The 21,193-nt window shown below is 43.5% G+C and overlaps 1 protein-coding gene across 1 annotated transcript; it reads right to left on the bottom strand.

Moving 5' to 3' along the window:
- Positions 1-1,022: 1,022 nt before the first annotated feature.
- Positions 1,023-16,110, bottom strand: cabp1b (calcium binding protein 1b; the record flags this gene model as incomplete). The annotated part of the gene is made up of 8 exons (XM_079735677.1): positions 1,023-1,099; positions 1,695-1,767; positions 2,029-2,103; positions 2,434-2,543; positions 3,356-3,499; positions 3,618-3,648; positions 5,886-6,056; positions 15,517-16,110. The coding sequence occupies 8 exons, from the start codon at positions 16,108-16,110 to the stop codon at positions 1,074-1,076; spliced, it is 1,224 nt and encodes a 407-aa protein (XP_079591803.1). The 3' UTR covers positions 1,023-1,073.
- Positions 16,111-21,193: the final 5,083 nt, after the last annotated feature.

The following is a 21,193-nucleotide window of genomic DNA, read 5'->3' as shown; positions in this document are numbered from 1 at the left end:
TTTTCCATTGAATTCAATAGTCATTAGACAGACAATACACATTTCATGAGTAGTAAAAACGATATATTTTGGACTGATGCCTAAAGGAAGCTGAAGACTTGCTACTTGCTCACAAAGCCGGTTATTAACAATTAACCAAAGGAGAAATAAATTAATGAACATGGCAATGTCGGAGCTTTGTATGAGCGATTCTAGCACTATTTTCCATAAGACGCTTACACTTACAGCTAAATATAGCACGCTTAACAGAACCCTCTTTTTTTGCTCAAAAATATGTTCATAATATGTCCTTCGCACAAATAATTGCCTAAATCAGGTTTCATGTAACATTACTCATCATCCATCACAGTTCAACAGACAAACGTTAACATAAAAATACCTTTTCACCTTTCATGCAGTGACAAAACCAGCAAAACAGAGAGCAATACACATACATACATACATGGCTTTAAGGAATCATACACACAAAGAAGATCTTATGTATGTCAAAAATGACATGAATATCACAGTAGGAATGACAATAACACGTTGCGCATCAGTGCTACATTAAACATCTTAAACAGCCCCGCTCTTTATTTTCAAAGGGTTGATAGTTGCTAAAATATGGATTATTAAATTGAACATGAAATGCACAAAACACGGTATTTCCAACAACATGAAAAAGAGAAGGCTATTCCCGTACCCCATGTGTACCTATAACGTTATGCTAGTGGGCTGGCATCGTCTCAACATAATGGCAATTTCTATTGCGCTAGTCAGGTCAAACCAACATATTGCCGTCTACACAGATTAACGACAACAAACAGCAATAGAAATCCATCTCCTCCTCAATAAAAGTGCATTCTGCCGTAAGTCTTTTAAGATGCATAAGTTTAGTAGAGGTAGTCACATGAAGCAGTGCTACTCTTGCCCGTCGCAGCCAGACCTTATGTGCTTCAGTGTTGTGGTTCCAGGCCAGGGTATATTGATATGTTTTCTCCTCTGGTTTCTTCTTCCAGAGGCTTCTTCATATATGTAATACGTGTAACACGCATAATACATGTGTCAAACATGTATTACATAGAGGCTCCAACTCACCGGGACATCATCCGCACAAATTCTGTGATTTATAAACGAACAAAAGCATAAATATAATAATAGTATTGGAAAAAGATAATATCCAAATGTAAAGGGAATAAAATGGTAAATATTCCATTACTGCTAATTTGTTAGCAGCTAACCTAACGGATCACACATGAACCACTTTGGTATTCCTTTAAGATGTGAATGAAGCTCTAGGTTCCACACAGTGAGGAATTGGGAGCACTAACATCTATATCGGGTGGTGTGTTGGTAATCTGAGAGGTGACATAATCCTTTAGTATGGAGATAATCTCTTACACATACACACTCCACTCCATGCTTTCAGACGCATGCTGTGCCTCCACCTGGTTTGTGTGTGTGTGTGTGTGTGTGTGTGTGTGTGTGTGCGTGTGCGTGTGCGTGTGTGTGTGTGTGTGTTGGTGCGTGCGTGTGTGTGTATGTGTGTGTGTTGGGGCTTGTACGTGAAAGAACGGAACTTGACAGACTGAAACTATCTGTATAAATTCACCCGGTAAATATATATACGAAATGAAAATTAAAAAATGCTAAGTTATCAGTTTTACACAACGGGATGTTCTACAGGTACTGGGCCACGGGCCACGCCCTCTCACCTTCAAAGTCAACGTGTCCGTCTCCGTTCAGGTCGATGTCCCGAAGGATGTCCTCCAGGTCTCGGTGGCCGACCTGACGTCATAGCAACGGGACAATTATGTGTTAGAGTGATAATCATGGATGCTGGATTTCCATTTGGTTTCATGGCAGAAATCTAATTTTCAGAGACTGGGCGGGGATTCCAATCACACGATTCCACCTGTGCCGTGGCTCCTTGTTGTTCCTTTTAGGTATATTTAAAATAGCTGATGTAAAGATGCTTCAAGTTCTGTACACATTTATTACACTACTACCTTCTGTTTATCCGCACATGAATATTTGTTCATATCTCACCTGTTGACCTAACAGTTTTTTCATGGCTTCTCTGAGCTCTGCTGTGCTTATCTGGCCGTCACCATTTGTGTCGAACTGTCAAAGAAGAAGAATAAGACCTTTAAAAAATGGCACACTTTTTCTTCAAATCAAATGCATGATCCAGATTAAGATAAAATGTATTATATTTTCTGGCACATCTAAACCTATATCCAGAATAAATCAATTCCACATAATATCAGCTATTTTGAGATACTCTTTCTGAATCACAAAAGACCTCAAAGGATGTGAATAATATAAAATATATAATAAATCCACATATGAAACAGATTCCAGCCTTGACATTCAAAGCGTGACTTCAGACCATGACTCTAGTCTGTCTGACGGCGCCATGGCTGCGGTGCCTCGGCCCTGTCCGACCCTCACCTCCCTGAAGGCGTCTCTGAGCTCCTTCACTCCGATCATGTCGGCCGTCTCAGCCAGCAGCTTGGGGCCCATCAGCTCCACAAAGTCCTCAAAGTCCACGTGACCGCCCACTACACAGAAGAGAAACACGGCTTAGGAAACCATAGCCCTCTCGATTCCCTTTCGTTCTTGTCTAGCCTTGTGTTCTTGAATCTTGTCTTTGCTTGTGAAACGCCATCATTCGCAGCCCAACTCATGTTCCATTCAAAAGTCAGCATCTAACTAATAACATTCAAAATGCCCGGATGTATTAGCTCCGCCCATTCTACCCAGGATGCATCAGGAGGTGACTTGTGTTGGCAAAGGATCCCAGAATGCATTTCCCAACAACAAGCGGCACTGCTTCCTCTCGTCCTCAAACTTGTCAACTCCGGACAACCGAGTACTCCAGCCGGGGAGTACAAAGTTGGGGTACTTGGTATACATAAAGGCCCCAAGAGAGCCTTCTCATAAAGGAGTCATAGAGGGATGAATGCATGTGTCGCTCGTAACGTTAATGAGGATGTCTGCTCTCCTCTGGTGTACCGGAGTACAAGGTCAAATTGGGATGACTTCACTATTTAAGTTTGATGTTGTATGCAACTTTGGTCTCTTACACTGCTTAGTCTTGCAACCAAAGAACATACTTGTATCTCTTATTCATCTTTCATATGGCTCTTTGTCAGAAAGCAAAATTATGATGAAATAAATTCCATTAATGAAATAATACAAGGCCAATGATGCAGTTATGAACACGGGCGCACACATATACGCACACACACACACACATACACACATACACAAATATACACACCAACACACGCACATGCACACAAACACGCACACCCATACAAACACAGACACAGAAACACACAAAAACACATGCACATGGGGACACACTCACGGTTCATATTGATCTGCTGGCTCAGTTCGATGAGCTCCATCTCGGTGGGCATGTAGCCCATGGTGCGCATGCAGTTCCCCAGGTCCTTACAGCCGATGAAGCCGTCTTTGTCCTTGTCAAACTCCTTGAAGGCCTCGCGTAACTCTGGGAAGGGAACAGATGGCACAGCGAGGTCAGACCACGCCCGACGGCAAACCACTGGGTCGGGTGATGTTTGGTCAGCCTACTGGACGGGGAGCTGTGGTATTTTGGTTCGGCCTACCGTCCATCTCCTCTGGTCTCAGCTCTCTGTCCTGTGGAGGATCACATGGTCAGTGGAGAACCATCTCAAAGAGGGATCAATAGTGGGAATTCTTGCTTTTGTTGTTATCACGATGTGAGATATTAGGTTTTGGAGTGTGGTAAGAGAAGGAGAGGAATGCACCAGAACAAAAAAATAACAGCGTAACTAATACTGGACACATTATGCACTGGAAAAATTATTTTTAGGCAAAATTAAATTTATTAGAATATTTATTGTGGTCATATTCTCAAGGTGGACTACTTTTCACACTATGTTCCATATCTGGATTTATTTATAAAAACACCAAAAAATATGCATATGAGTGCCTACTAATGCAATGATGTGGTAATTTACCACATGCCCCACCCCCCCCCTTCTTCTTGAGAACTGCGGCCTGAAAACATGCTTACTCTCTCTGGTTGAGTTAACAATGAGTGTGACTTCTGTGATTCCCCCAGTTTCGATCGGGAAGTCGAAACCTAAAAGCTAAAGTTTATTACATGGGCTTCCCCCAAGCCTTTAGAAATGCAGATGCAAGGCCTCAACTTACTTGGGGAAGTGCACAGCTTAAAAGTGACATTTACAAGAAACCATTCTCAGTAGCCAGCAATGAGTAGACTTTTAAAGGGAAATAGGAAGAGAAGGTGAGTCAAATAAGTCAGTTTGTGTTGCATTGGAATTGCTTGTAGGGTGTTTCTGTTAGTTGGTGACTAGTGTGTTGCTAGCTAGCATATAGTAGTTGACATATCGAGTGGAGGAAGAAAGTGTAAAAACAAACCAAAAATAAAAAAAATATCCTTGCTGATCATTACATTGACAAAGGCATCGCAACCGTGTTCACATCTAAGTCATGCTTATGGCGGTTTCACTTCTTGTTTGAATTTGACTTTTAGCCTCGAATCACACCAGGACATTCACTCTCAGGTATGGCCTGTTCCGGGTCTGATCCTGCTCTCATTGTGATCTGATGTGCTAGACCAAATTCCTGAGGTCGTAAGGCGTGCATTCTGATCGGTTTGCAGAGGTGAGTGGAAGGCCATTTGGGCACAATCTGGGCGGACAACTGACATGTTATTAAAACCACGCCCCATGCCTACACAGAGCCTGCCAGGACTCTCGTCCTTCTCCTGGGCAGGTATACAGCGCTAGGCACACAGCATTCATACTGGGGATCACGTCTACAGTTACCGGCATCACATTGCTGATTCAGAGCGTATAAAATCCATTTAATATCCTAAAACATAAAAAAAAGGTGCTTCAAACTGCTGTTGGGATGACTCTCAGACTTTCAGTTTAGAGTTTTTTTGTCAGTAAACATGAATCATAACGCTGCTTATTGCTGGGGTTTAACGCAGAGATACGAAGGGATGGGCTGAGCAATGGAGAAGAGAAAGGGGTGAGAAATAGAAAGGACAGTACACCATATTTGTCTATTTAAAAGTGTTAAATAATGTTACATACATATTTTATGAGGTGGTGAACTTTTCAATAGAATCAGCAAATTGTAATATTGCTGTGATTTTTGTTTCCGTCGTTCTGTGTACATTTTATACTTGACCGCGCCGGCGTCCAGCTGACATAGGGAGGGTACTGCCTTGGTGCTTCTATGTCGTCATCTCTCAAGTTCATAGCGCAAGTTCGTAATGCGCTGGTGAAAAACATTATATAACACTGCATACATTTCAAATTAATGGTTTGTGGTGTTTTTTAATCAGTAGTTTATAAATGTTGATTTGTCTTTTGGGTCTGGAGGTGAAGAACTTTGGGAACCCCTACCATGCATGATTACACTCTGAAACATCCCCACACACATTCACTGTCACACACAACCTGGCACATATTTACACATCAGCACACACACAAACATACACACACACACACACACGCACATTTTCTATTACACACAACCTTGCACATATTTACCCATCAGTACACACACACACACACACACACACACACACACACACACACATACACACACTTACTTTCAAACATTCTTTATTCCAGTCATCAAAGCTAAATAGCGTTCCACACTGACTCCTTATCAGAGGTCTCTCAGCCTCCCTGAGCACAGCGCCTCAAAGTCAAATCTGCTCCTTCATCCATCAATCAAAACAAGGCGTCGTTTTAGAGGGAGCGTCTGCACCCCTCGCCTGGTCATGGTTGCATGTTGCATGCGCGTTGCATGCACGTTGCATGAACTTTGCGTGCACAATTCCATGCACGTGACCATCAGGACTTACGTACAGCCTGCCGGTTCTCAGCGAAGCCCTTGCGTAGGAAGATGCAGGCGGGCCCCAGAACGGTGTGCATGGTGGCGCCGTTCTGGGCCAAAGCCATTAGAGGCTCTAGATTGGACCCCCCTCCTCCTCCTCCTCCCTCCTCACTCCTCACTGCTTTGTAGCTCTTCTTCGGGTCCTGGGGGGCCATGGTAGGGGGGGAGTAGAGCAGGGGTAGAGCGGAGGAGGGAGAGGGGGCAGAAACAGCGGTAGAAACACCATGACTCTGGTTGTTGACAGCAGGGAGTCACGGTGAGGACACAACAAGAGAGAGTGGAGTTGGGACAGCGGGGTCTGTCCTGGGGTCGGGGGGGGGGGGTGTCTGTCAGTGTCATGTCCCGGGGTACAGCTGTAATGAGTAGCGAGGTCGTCTAGGCGAAGGGGAGCGTATTGTTCTAGTGCAGGCGGTAGTCATGTGTCCGGGGGGGTTATAGCTATAGCCGGCCCTCAAAGGGCCACAGAAGAGAACTCCGGAGGTCGATCCGGGGTCCATGGGTCCGTGGGCTTCGTGGTTTTTTTTGGACAACGCGGTCTTAGAGTCAGACAAAACAGGACGGGATTGAGGGAACTTAAAGAAAAAAATCAATCGCTATGGCAACCGAAGCCGGGAATTAGTTTGGAGTAGCAATGTGACATCAGAAGGTTTCATGAACGAACACAAACAAGGACGTGTTAGTAGCGTATTAGCAAGGATTCGATGACGCACTACGTGTCCTATTAAATATACGAGATGAAACACGCACGTTTGACGTAATAACTTATTTGTCTGGTTGTAATTAGTCATCATCTAGTCTGACGGGGAGGTTCGAAGGCCAGCCTTTCAACTTGTTTAATTATAACGAGCAATTAGATAGCATCACGCTGTGCTCAAAAATGCACGCGTCCTCACAATGGCTTTTATCTCGCAAGCTACAGGATAATTAAAAACAGGCAGCTGAAAGAGGTCAGAGCATCAGAGTAACTAATAACAAACCAGATACTAACATTTGCTGTGCTGCTGAGCCGAGCGTTCGAAGGCTAAGCTGGGTTTAAAAATAGACCGCCGAGAGGTTGGGAAATGGACAGCCCCCCGGGCATTTATATATTTGCTTGTTTTGCCGAAAGATACCCAAATGTCTCTCGGTAATATCTTCGGAAATATCACCAGAAATATTTCAAGAAATTTCTCCAGAAATAAATTCACTGGAATAATGGAATAATTAGGCACTAATTGATGCCTGACAAACTAATGGTGCAATTTGGACAATCGGGTTGAGCCACTAAACGACTCAAAAAGAAAATATTTTACATAAACTAAAATCAGTGGTTGAGCTGTTCATCACAGCAAATAAGAAAATTTTCCTATTGTCCTTCAATTCCATAAGAGCTCAACAAAATGACTTATAAATTCATACTAAATTCATACATAGATGCATACATACACAACATACACATGCATGTAATCCCACACAACGACACAAACACACTCAAACACACACATGAATCTCACACACACACACACACACACACACATGCATCACATACATATACTCAAACACACATATATGAACATTCAAATTCTATCCTTTTTTCTACAGATGACCTTCACAATCTTCTGCAGCCCTGCTGCGAGTTTTGATGATGCTAAACTACACAGTTCTGCCGATGCTACACTACACAGTTCTGGTGATGCTACACTACACAACCCTCCAGGTAAAACTACAACAACCATCCTAAACTACATCCTTTGAGTTAACTCTGGATAAACTACATCCTTTCAGATAAACTACAACAGCTGTCCACATGAACTACAAATACCATCCAGGTAAACTATAACGTTCATTGTGAGAAGCTACCACTATCCAGATGAACTACAACTATCCAAACAAACTACAATAACCGTCCAGACAAACTACAACAGCACTCTATATAAACTACAACAACCATCCAGATAAACTACAACAACCGTCCAGACAAACTAGAACCCTCAAGATAAATGACAAAAAGCACTATATATAAACTACAACAACCACCCAGATAAACTACAACAACCATCCAGATAAACAACCACAACCTCCAATAACCTTTAGGAACAAGCTTACCTTCCTGGAGACTTCTTTAAGCGACTTAACATGGCGGTTTCCCATTGTAACGATGCTTCCTTCCTTCCTTCCTTCCTTCCTTCCTTCCTTCCTTCCTTGTTTTGCTTATTAATGTAGTTGTTTCCCTGTGTGTTTTCCCTAACTGTGTCTGTGTGTCTCTGTGTGTGCGCATGTGTGTGCGTTTGTGTTGGCATCGGCGCGTGTGTCGGGCATGCATGGGATGAAAGAGGTTCAGAAAACAAACCAAAAAAAGGGGGAGGAGGGATGCTGGGTGAGGGGTTCAGTGGGTCATCGAGTAAAAACATTGGGGGGCGGAGGGAGAGGCAGGGGGAGAAGGAGGAGAAGGGATGGCGAGAAAGGAGTAGAGCTCTGGGAGAACGTCCATAGTTGAGGGAGAGAGGAGAGGAAGAGGTCGAGAAGAGAGGAGATGAGGGAGGAAGGGAGCAAACTCAACTGAAACAACCGAAAGGAGGAACTGTGTTGTAAACAGACGAGCAGAGCGACGAGGCGGAGGGCGAGTGTGTGGAAATCAAAAGCGGGAGGCAAGTGCCACAAAGTAAAAAATGCAAGATTTGCTTATTCACTGGCTCTCCATCCTCTGCTACTCCAGTGTCTATCTCTCCTCCCTCTCCTCTACCCTCCCCCCATCCAGCTCTCTCTCTCTCGCCGTCTCTCTTTCTCCCTCTTCTCCAATTCCCTCTCACTCTGTTGCACAGTTTTTAACCATGGCTGTGCAGGGGGATGTGGCGTATTACCTTCCCCAGAGCCAGACGCGAGAGACGCTAATCCAAACACACACTCAAGCGTACACTCGATTTAACACACGAGGATGCTGGGGCTGTAGAGCTAAAAATATACCATCTCTCTCTCTCTCTCTCTCTCTCTCTCTCTTTCTACCATCTTCCTCTATCTCTTTCTCATCTCTCTCACCTCTTCCTACCATCTCCGTCCCTTTCGTTACCTCTCTCTCACTCTCTTGTCCATCCTTTGCGACAGAGCAAACACACACACACACACACACACACACACACACACACACACACACACACACACACACAGAGACTCACAAAAACAATGCAAGTCACCAAGTGCTGTTAAGCTTTCACTGTACAAGGGGTTGTCGACACACACACTCACACACACGCACACGCACACACGCATACACAAAGATGAATGCAGGGCTGCAAAAGTACACACACAGATACACGCACACACAGACAAGCAAGCAAAATAAATCGATACATTATTTGCATCCTCACACTGCAGAGGACCTGAGTGAAATCCCTCAGAGGAGGGGAAGGGGGGGTTGGGTGTCATATTAATAATCATGTATTCTTTCATGTCTTCAACTACAAACGTAACATGCCACACATACGAACATATGGCTGAAGATCCTTCCTAGTTTACTGAAATCTGCTCATCCTTCTGAACTTGAATGTCCTCAGTCTATTTTAACATCCATACTCCTGGCTCAGTCTTTACTCTCTCTCTCACTCTCTCTCTCTCCCTCTCTCTCCCTCTCTCTCTCTCTCTCTCTCTCTCTCTCTCCCTCTCTCTCTCTCTCTCTCTCTCTATGTCTCTCCATCTCATCTCCGTCTCTCGCTTTCATGTTCATGTGCATGTGATTGTGTGTATGCGTGTGTATGCGTGTGCGCATGTTTGCGTGCATGTTTGTGCGTGTGCGTGCGTGCTGGCAGATGAATCAGCCTCTTACTGGAGGCTCATTGTGAACTTCAGAACACATTAGACGTCACACAGGAGCCGTCAGCTTCTATTCTATGTCCTCACTCTCTCTCTCTCACTCTCTCTCTCACTCTCTCTCTCACTCTCTCTCTCTCTCTCTCGCTCTCTCTTTTTTTGGGAAAGAGAGCTAGGAGAGTGAGATAAAGATGAGGTGTAAAGAGGGAACCATGTGATCGATGAAGGACAAAAAAGCTTAATGCAGAAACATTGGGATCGGGCGGATTGGGAATGGAAAAGCAAAAGAGGTCCTTGGCAGGAGTCAAAGGACTGGCGGGAACAGGATGTGCCCTCACATTGTCTTGATGGTATTCAGCTCATGATAACGTCACCACTCAAAAACCATCCCTCACTTCCTAACGATCGTCTGGAGGGTTGCACTTTATCTAGATGGTTGCTAGCCTACATTCTGTTTGACTTTAGGTATATATTATGTTTTACTTTAGGTATACATTATTTTTTTACTGTAGGCCTACATTATGTTTTGCTTTAGGCCTACATTGTTTTTACTGTAGGACCTAAATTATGTTTTTACGATAGGACTACATTCTGTTTTGCTTTAGGCCTACATTGTTTTACTGTAGTCGTACAATCTGTTTTACTATAGGTTTACACTATGTTTTTACTGTATGCCTACATTATGTATGCTTTAGGCCTACATTGTGTTTTACTGTAGGTCCTGATTGTTTTACTGTTTTACTTAAAGACTACATTATGTTATTCTGTAGGCCTATATTATGTTTTGTTTCAAGCCTACATTATGTTTTGCTTTAGGCCTACATTATGTTTTACTCTAGGCCTACATTATGTTTTACTCTAGGCCTACATTATGTTTTACTCTAGGCCTACATTATGTTTTGCTTTAGGCCTACATTATGTTTTACTCTAGGCCTACATTATTTTTTACTCTAGGTCTACATTATGTTTTGCTTTAGGCCTACATTATGTTTTGCTTTAGGCTTACATCATGTTCTAATGTAAACCTACATTATGTTTTTACTGTAGGCCTACATTCAAATTTTACTGTAGGCCTACATTATGTTTTGCTTTAGCCCTACATTGTGTTTGTACTGTAGGCCTACATTATGTTTTGCTTTAGCCCTACATTGTGTTTGTACTGTAGGCCTACATTATGTTTTGCTTTAGCCCTACATTGTGTTGGTACTGTAGGCCTACATTATGTTTTGCTTTAGCCCTACATTGTGTTTGTACTGTAGGCCTACATTATGTTTTGCTTTAGCCCTACATTGTGTTGGTACTGTAGGCCTACATTACGTTTTGCTTTAGACCTGCATTATTTTTTCACTGTAGGCCTTCAGTATGTTTTGCTTTAGGTCTTCAGTATGTTTTTAATGTAGGCCTACATTATGTTTTTCCTGTAGACCTACATCATATTTTTGCTGATGGCCTATATTATTTTTTCCTGCAGGCCTACGCTGTTTTACTGTAGGCCTACATCATATGTAGGGCTACCTTATGTTTGACTGCAGAGCTACATTCTTTTTTTTCTGAGGTCTACAACATGTTTTATTGTAGTTCTATAGTATCTTTCCCTCCAAGCCTACATTATGTTTTACTCTTGGGCTACATTATGTTTTTTCCTGTAGGCCTATATTGTTTTACTCTAGGACTATATTGTTTTTCTTCTGTAGCTCTCTACTTGCGGTCTACATTATGTTTCACTTTAGGCTTACACTATGTTTTTAATGTAATGTTTGTCTGTAGGTGTATATTTTCTTTATTTTCATTTTATTTTTAAATGCATTGTATTTGGAACTGATGGCTGGAAATGGGGTCCATAGCAACAGTCACTGCAATCATAGCAGCGGTTTGTTGAACAGAAATAAAAGACAGCTGAATGCCCTAATTCACAAACCACAATCTAGTATTCAGCAAAGCCATGTAATTAATGTATATATTATATGCATACATTATACACACTGATTCACGTACACACACTCTCAGTTGCTCTTGCATTTCATGGTCTAATCCCAATCTTAAAAGTGGATTTGTGAGAGTTCTCATCGCCTCCTTTGCCTGCCCTGAAAGACCACACAAAAACTTACAGATCTGTGGCTATTAATAGACTTCATACTCCAAAGGCTGAAAAGCACATGACGCTGCACCTACGACATCGCTGCCCTCTCCATTTAACGCACAAATCTTCCTTTTCATTATACGGTTTTCTCAGACGTCATCATCTCTCTTTCTCTCCTCTCTCTCTCTCTTTCTCTCCTCTCTCTCTCTCTCTTTCTCTTCTCTCTCTCTCTCTCTCTCTCTCTCTCTCTCACTCTGTCTCTCTCCTCTCTCTCTCTATGTCTCTCTCTCTCTCTCTCTCTCTCTCTCTCTCTCGAACAGAGAGCTAAAATGGTGAGATAAAGAAGAGGTGTAAAAAGGAAACCATGTGACCGAAGAACAATGAGTAAGCTTAGAGAGAAACATAATGCAGAAAAAATGGGGATCTGGCGGATTTGGAAAAGAAGGGCAAGCAATAAAATACAAAAGAGGTCCTTGGCAGTCAGAGGGACTGGTGGGAACAGGATGCGTCCTCACATTGTCTTGACTTTTTTTAGCTCATATTACCGTCACTACTCAACCACAACCTTCACTCACTTCCTAACAATCATCTGGAGGGTTGTACTTTGTCTAGATGGTTGTAAGTCTACATTCTTTTTTTTCTGTAGACCTACATCATGTTTTTACTATAGGCCTAAATTATGATTTGCTTTAGCACTACATTATGTTTTTACTGTAGGTCTACATTATGTTATGCTTTAGGCCTACATTATGTTTTTACTGTGGGCCTACATTATTTGTTGCTTTAGACCTACATTATGCTTTACTGTAGCCCTATTTGTTTTTACTGTAGGCCTATTAATGGGAGTGTCCAACTAGATGTAAGTCGGGAAGATCAGTCTACTGGACTACCCAGTGGACTGTACCAAATTACTATGCATCTAGGTGGACACTCCCAGTTGTAATGTCACAGAGTCACAGGGCAGGGCAGATTTTGTAAGTGCTTCTAATGGGTGATAGCATTCACACCCGGTGATAAAAAAGGGGACCTTTAAAGCAAACTAGTAGGCCTATTGCCCTTCTTTGAACCACCAGAATATATCTGTCGTGCCATAGGGAACATTATGGAATGAGGTCATTTAAGTTCACAAAAAAAATACATAAATATATTTAAAGAAATGGGTCACAGTGATTCCTATTTTCAAACTCCCTCCAGAAACTGAAGCAAGCGTATGGAGAGAAACGTGGCTGTTATCTGTTGATACGTATGAAATACTATTGATATATTCTTAGATTATTTTGTGGGTAATGGATGTGCAACACTATCAGCATATGAGTATATATAGTATAGAATATCAGTATGTTTGAGTATGATTAAGCCAGGGCCCATGTTAGCCAGGTACCATGATAGCCATGTTAGCCAGGTAGCATGTTAGCCAGGTACCATGATAGCCATGTTAGCCAGGTAGGATGTTAGCCAGGTATCATGATAGCCATGTTAGCCAGGTAGCTTGTTAGCCAGGTATCATGTTAGCATGTTATTCAGGTAGCCTGATAGTCAGTTACCATGTTAGCCATGTTAGTCAGGTACAATGTTAGCCAAAGGATATCAATGGAGGAAAATTTTAACCAACGCACCATGAAAAGCTCAGTTCCCTTGGGCTCTTATAATGGGTCTTGTGCAGCAGGCTATTCTTAGCTCCATCTGGGAGTGGATGAGTTCTGGAGGGACTGTTACAGACCTTGTGTTACATAAGTAGAATCTAAAAAATATAGGAGTTGGTAGAGGGAAATAGCTGCGGAGTGGTCGCTGAGGCACCACAGCCGGGTTTAGGACTAAAGATGCAAAGTAATCATATAACATGAAGCACGGGGGGTGGGGGTTGTAAGGACCACAGTGAGCAGGTGCAAGATCACACACATACACACATTCACTCCTTCACACACACACACACACACACACTCTCACACACACACACACACACACACACACACACTCACACACACACACACACACACACACACGCGCACACACACACACACACACACACACACACACACACACACACATTTGACCCTCTCCCCCTCCCCACACACTCACACACACGCGTCTATGCTTTTTTTCCATTTCCAAGCTTTTTTTTGCTCTTTGATGTCCACTTTGCTTTCATTATCAGTCTTATGCACTCAAGCCTCAATACACACAAACACGCATACAGTACACACGCACACACACCTTGTATGATTATTAATAGAAATGATCTACTTTTGATGCACCATCACAGTATCTGTTGATGTTGGCACCTCATCGGTTGAAACGTTGTTTGCTGTCATTGCTTGCTAAACCAATATCCTGTATATCCTGTTAAATGTATTATAGTGTAGTGTATGTATCTAGTGTGTCTTGGTGTCTTTATTATTTATTATTTATCCGTCTATTTCATTTTTTTCTTTAGAAAAACCAAGTTGAAATCCTTAAACCCTTCCTTAAAAGTCGGGATTTAAAAGTAGGGATGAATTATAGTATGGTTTCAAGCTGCAGTCACTGTATGTGCTCAGTGTTGATAACTCTCAATAATCATATGGCTCACCACTGGGTTGAGGCTGAACACTGATTGAGGCTCTGGCCTGAATGGAGTGAGTTTTATTTCTGGCACAAATCATCATGGGGACATAATTATCTTTCTTGAGCTCCTCATTATCAATGCTGTAAGAGAGAGAGAGAGAGAGAGAGAGAGAGAGAGAGAGAGAGAGAGAGAGAGAGAGAGAGAGAGAGAGAGAGAGAGAGAGAGAGAGAGAAGAGAGAGAGAGAGAGAGACGGTGCTGAATTGGAGGAGAGGTGGTGTTGTGTAAGAGGAGGGGTGGTGCTGTGTTAGGTACTATTTATTCGCTGTTTATTATTATGAAACGACGTGTGTGTGTGTGTGTGTGTGTGTGTGTGTGTGTGTGTGTGTGTGTGTGTGTGTGTGTGTGTGTGTGTGTGTGTGTGTGTGTGCGTGTGTGTGTGTGTGCGTGCGTGCATGTGTGTGCTCATGTGTGCATGCATCACACAGCATTGTTGCCAAAGGGTTTTCCACTCTCTGCTGCTCAGGTGATCATCATGATAAAGATGTTGTTCATATGGGGCTTAAGAATGGGGCTGGGTTAGGATCTGATATGGTGGTTAGGGTCTGATGGTGGTTACTGGTTAGGGTAAGTTAGGGTTACGGTATCAGGGCTTACATGGGGCTTCATGGCCTGTCAAACCATTAACTTCTGAAGCCTTCAATCAGAAAGCTTTCATTGATCATTGCTCTGTAATCAGAGAGACTCCAATTAAGTGTTTTGAGATGGTTGCATATTACCTTCACTTAACAACTTAACACTTATTTGGTAACAAAAACTATTGGAAATGAAGAAGTGTTTTTTTTTCAGATTATAAAAACACAGTTGGTTCTATGGCCATTCCTTTTCAATCTATGTATTCAAAAGATCTACTAAACCACAGTGATGCTAAATAAACAAGATGTTAGATACGGTTTAGTAGCCTATGTGAATGTATGATACTATATTATCCCAACTCGCAATATGCAAAAAAAAAAAAAAGCGTTTTGACACAGGCCTTTAGATGACTTTTTCTTACTTTAAAGGAGTCAAAACGTCCCAGAATGAGACGTCGTTTGAATAATAAATACAAAATAATAATAAAAAAAGCCCAAAATATCCCAAAATGTCCAAAGTTGAAGCTGAGTTCAGTGACACAGTCATTCACACACTGCTTACCTGCCCAAAAACGGATTTCACGATGGGGTGCAGGGTGGAGTCATGTTCAGACAGGGCGCTCGACTGTTTTTTCTTGGGCCCGGTCCGCCGAATCGGTGCGGCAAGTGCAGGTGGTGAGTCGCGGTTAAAGCTCGTGGAAGATGAGCTCTCGTTTATTCTCTCTTGGGACTCGAAAAAGTAATCGGCGTCATCGGAGTGCTCGTGATAAGAAGGTGTCGGCGGAGGCGATGACCTCCTCTCCCGGCGTGAGGTGGCGTGGAGGGGCAGCTCCACTCTGGAGGTGTCGCGCGTGGAGTGGTGGTGGTGATGATGATGATGATGCTGCGATTGTCTGGACTTGGACGACTTGCTACCGGTCTCCCTCTGATTCCGATCCATACTCGACCTCCTCGTGTCTATGTGATCGGAACTGTCTTCCAGCAGGAGCGACACCGTTTGCTGTCGGTGCGTGTGCACCTTCTGTGCCCGCGAATCCCCACCGTCTCGGGAGCTCTCGTGTCTCGGTTGACAGAGGGGTCTCCGTGCGCTCGCTTCGTAGTCATCGCCCCAACCCGAGTCCTGTGGCAGGCCGACCCCGCCACCGGTTCCTCCCATAGGGTGATGATGGTGCTGATTACGGTGGCTCCGGTGACTGCGAGCCCCTACCTCGGAAGAATGCGCAGACCTGCGGTTTGTCGCCGACGATTTCAGCAGAGAAGTGGTTGATTCGCTTTTTGGGAGAGAGGAGCTCATTGCGTCCTCCTGTCTTGGGCTTGATGGACGATGCTGCTCTAGTTTAGGCGGGAGACACCGTTCAGGCGTTACGGTGCCCACGTGGTGTAGGTGTGCAGCACGCGCTGCTCCTGCCGTTGATCTGAGTAGCCAGGGGAGAAAAGATGAAGGAGCGTTCATTCCCCCTGCTGCAGAGACAGTAACTAAACACCCCTCCTGGATATAGCCTACACCTCACCTAGATATGCTAGCCTACACAGTCACACCCCATCTTCATATAGCCTACACCTCACCTACATGAAGCCTACACACTCTACCCCCTACCTTCATAGCCTACTACTCTGCTCTCTACCTTCATATACTTTAGCCTACACCTCCACCTACTTATAGTCACTATAGTACTACTACACCCTACCTACATTTAGCCCACAACTCCACCTACATATAGCTTACACACTGGTCTGTACTCCACCTTCATATAGCTTACACACTCTACACCCCTCTTACATATAACCTACACACTAGTCTACACCCCACCTTCATATAACCTACACACTAGTCTACACCCCACCTTCATATAGCCTACACACTGGTCTGTACTCCACCTTCATATAGCCTACACACTAGTCTACACCCCACCTTCATATAACCTACACACTAGTCTACATCCCACCTTCATATAGCCTACACACTAGTCTACACCCCACCTTCATATAACCTACACACTAGTCTACACCCCACCTTCATATAACCTACACACTAGTCTACACCCCACCTTCATATAACCTACACACTAGTCTACACCCCACCTTCATATAACCTACACACTAGTCTACACCCCACCTTCATATAACCTACACACTAGTCTACACCCCACCTTCATATAACCTACACACTAGTCTACACCCCACCTTCATATAACCTACACACTAGTCTACACCCCACCTTCATATAACCTACACACTAGTCTACACCCCACCTTCATATAACCTACACACTAGTCTACACCCCACCTTCATATAACCTACACACTAGTCTACACCCCACCTTCATATAACCTACACACTAGTCTACACCCCACCTTCATATAACCTACACACTAGTCTACACCCCACCTTCATATAACCTACACACTAGTCTACACCCCTCCTACATATATAGCCTACACACTAGTCTACACCCCTCCTACATATATAGCCTACACACTAGTCTACACCCCTCCTACATATATAGCCTACACACTAGTCTACACCCCTCCTACATATATAGCCTACACACTAGTCTACACCCCTCCTACATATATAGCCTACACACTAGTCTACACCCCTCCTACATATATAGCCTACACACTAGTCTACACCCCTCCTACATATATAGCCTACACACTAGTCTACACCCCTCCTACATATATAGCCTACACACTAGTCTACACCCCTCCTACATATATAGCCTACACACTAGTCTACACCTATAAACTGCTCTCCAACCCTCCTTCATATAGCCCACGTCTACACCCCACTTAGCCAACACCAAGTCTCCTACTATTCCTGTGACGACGAACTTCCGGTTCCAAAACATTCCCCACCTTTTTCACTATAACAGGCAATCTGGCGCTCCGATCTGTATTTAGACCATCTATGAATCGGAATAACGACACACAGCATACGTTCGCATTTTCCCCCTCAGGCACCAATTAAAAAACCTGTTATGTTCCACGTCACTGCAACCCATAATCTCACATGAGGGAATCAATATGTCGTCAGGGTTTGTTTACAGTTTGATGATGCTCAATGAAAGACATTATAGATTATAAACCCCAAAACCTTATTGCTTGGAATTAACATTATTTAATAACGGCCTAGTTTAGTTGAGTATGTCAGTTACATTTATTATACTCTTGAAATAGATTTATAATGTATCTTTATTGATGTATGCTGTACTGTACTTCTTGTTATTTCAAAGGGATGCAATGAGGTTTCAGGACGCAATCGACGAAGTGACGTTTGTTTTGTGCCCTTATTGTCTCTTTAGGAATACTCTTTCAATAATAAAAACGTAACAATTCTTTATTTCTTCTTTATTCCTAGTCCTTCCTAGTTCGTTTACGTCCGATAATAATCAAAAACCCACCATACCAACTTAAATCTGTATGATCTTACCCTACAGTAGATCTAAATAATAGATTCCACCACAAATAGAGACCTAAAATGGGCGTTACTGTGTAAAATATACATTGCAGCGTTTTTCTTGCGAGTGAAAGAAAGACAGTGAAAGGAGCTTAGAAAGGCAGGACTGCACTTGTCTCATACTCTGCACCCCAGGGTCTTTCACAGCAGCTGTCCCGGCAGTAAGCTTATGATGAGGATGATGATTATGATATACAGACCCACTTATAGAGAGACATGAGGGTATACTATGACAGGGCGAGCAAGAAATACATGGAAGGCATTAGCAATAAATTAAATTATTTATAAGAGTCGTAAATAGGGCCGAAAATAGCTAAATTATGGCAAGTATAAGACTAATAGCTAAGACTAATATTGACTAATACATAATAAAAAATGTTACACTATATGTATCCTGGTGGTTAAAGTAGTATGGAGAGTATGAATAATCAATAAATAACATAAATATTCCATATTATAATTCTAAGTTGAGGTTGACCATGAATATGTACATTGCATTTAGGTAATCTACATTGAATGAAAAAGTGACCAGAGCATGTGCATCAGTGTTCAGGTGATTGATGATCAACACAAGTCCTGGGGCTGGTTTAGAAGCCTGATGGCCTGGGGGGGAAACAACGGCGTCGACAACGTTAGCAGACGGCAGCCATGTCCATGCTCCTCGGTGGCATGAGTCTTTTACGATCTTCCATGATTTCCAGTGTGGTCGACACTTTGCGCTGAGGGGAAACGACAGCCGACGGTGCGTTCCGAGTCATCGGCCCCCTCTGGAAGAGCTTGTGATCAGCAGAGGACCAGATGCTACGCTTCCCGTCAGGAAGTCGTGGATCCACATGACTCACAAAGGAAGGTGTTAAGAGCCATGATCGATCTTAGCGAGCCCAATAGTGTTGAATGTGCAGCAGTGTTCAGGTGATTGATGATCAATACAAGTCCTGTGGCTGGTTTAGAAGCCTGATGGCCTGGGGGGGAAACAACGGCGTCGACAACGTTAGCAGACGGCAGCCATGTCCATGCTCCTCGGTGGCATGAGTCTTTTACGATCTTCCATGATTTCCAGTGTGGTCGACACTTTGCGCTGAGGGGAAACGACAGCCGACGGTGCGTTCCGAGTCATCGGCCCCCTCTGGAAGAGCTTGTGATCAGCAGAGGACCAGATGCTACGCTTCCCGTCAGTTGGTCGTGGATCCACATGACTCACAAAGGAAGGTGTTAAGAGCCATGATCAATCTTAGCGAGCCCAATAGTGTTGAATGCTGAGCTTTTATCTACAAACAGGAAGTGGTGGAGCAGATGTGGTTCCTGACAAGCCGCTCTGAGTCCTTCATAATGAAGGAGGTCAGTGCTACGGGGCTGGAGTCACTCAGGCAGGTGATGGAAACATCTGCATTTGGTTCTTCCAGAGAGTCATTCACAACTGCAGGATTGGAGAGCTCAGAGCACTTATGCTAAATAATTGAGTTGAATGTGAGCTTAACTCTACTGTTTGCAATGTTCATTTTTTTTTCCGTCATTGTTCTGTGGAAATTAATTCCTCCCCATTTTGATTTTGCATGTTCTTTAGATCTCACTCCCTATCTTTCTCTCTCCATTCCCTGTCTCTTAATCTTATCCTCTCTCCCTCCTCCTCGCCTCATCTTTCTTTCTCTCCTCTCTCTCACTCTCTATGTCTCTCTCTCTCTCTCTCTCTCTCTCACACTCTGTCTCTCTCCTCTCTCTCTCTTTCTCTCTCTCTCTCTCTCTGCCCATCTCTTTCTCTCCATCCCTCATCCTTTTCCTTTTCATTTCCCACTCCCTCTGTCTCCATCTCTCTCTCACTCTCTCCTTATCCGTCTCCCATCTTCGTCCTCTCTCTTATCTTTCTCCCCCTGTTCTTGGAGCAATGTGGTTCCAGAAGGGGTTCTGAGTGCCTCAGGGTGTGTGCTGGCCCATTTAAACCCCACGGAGAAAGAAAAATCAACAAAATCAAACAAAACTACATTCTGCTATTACATGTGGTAATACTTAAAAACGCAGGGATCATTAAGATAGGGGTGAAACTTTAACATGGAAGTGGTAGACATCCATCATTGTGCATTGTGGTTAGTCAACTCAAACCAAGAAAAAAATTGTAGTTCAAGGTCCATTGTGTATCCCCCACTACAAGTCTTTACTTGTTGTGGAAGTACCAGAGACGTAAGACGCAGTCTTTATGATCGACCAAGCTGGCCACTCATGGGTCAAAGCAACCCATCTGGTTGGCTCCTGGCTATGCTCCGGTAGACACAGTACAGGGGAAGATGGAAGCCCAAGTCCCTGAGTCACAAGCTTGGTGGACGAGGGTGCGGTTGACCCATTGGACCGGCCCATTGCTCTGGGGGTGCACTGAAGTCGTCCAATCTATTTAGCAAGATTTGCTAGTTGAATTCAGAGGTTGAAGTGGTGGAAGACTTTGTACACCTCTGGCCACTTGGCGAAGCAGCCACTGCGCACTGGTATGTAGCTGTTCCCCCTGTCAGTGGCTGGGAAAGGGACCTCGGAGGTCAACGCCCTCCAAGAAAAAATAAATAAACAATCTACAACTATTATAACCCCATCACACTGTGCAGTGTCTTGTTGTTGAAATACGAAGCCTCTTTCCAATATATCAAAGGCTGATGAAGAGACCACAACATCTGCAAGCCGTCTTCTTACGTAAGCATGCTTTTCCTGTGTCAATGACACTAAGACTGCGGTGCATTACAAGGGTTATTTTTAGTTTCTTTCACACTCTATTTTACAGCTGGGAGTTTATTAGCGAC

This window comes from Pollachius pollachius (genome assembly GCF_949987615.1).
Source record: "Pollachius pollachius genome assembly, chromosome: 4".
Lineage (NCBI taxonomy): Eukaryota > Metazoa > Chordata > Actinopteri > Gadiformes > Gadidae > Pollachius > Pollachius pollachius.
This window is presented reverse-complemented; position numbering and strand designations above follow the sequence as displayed.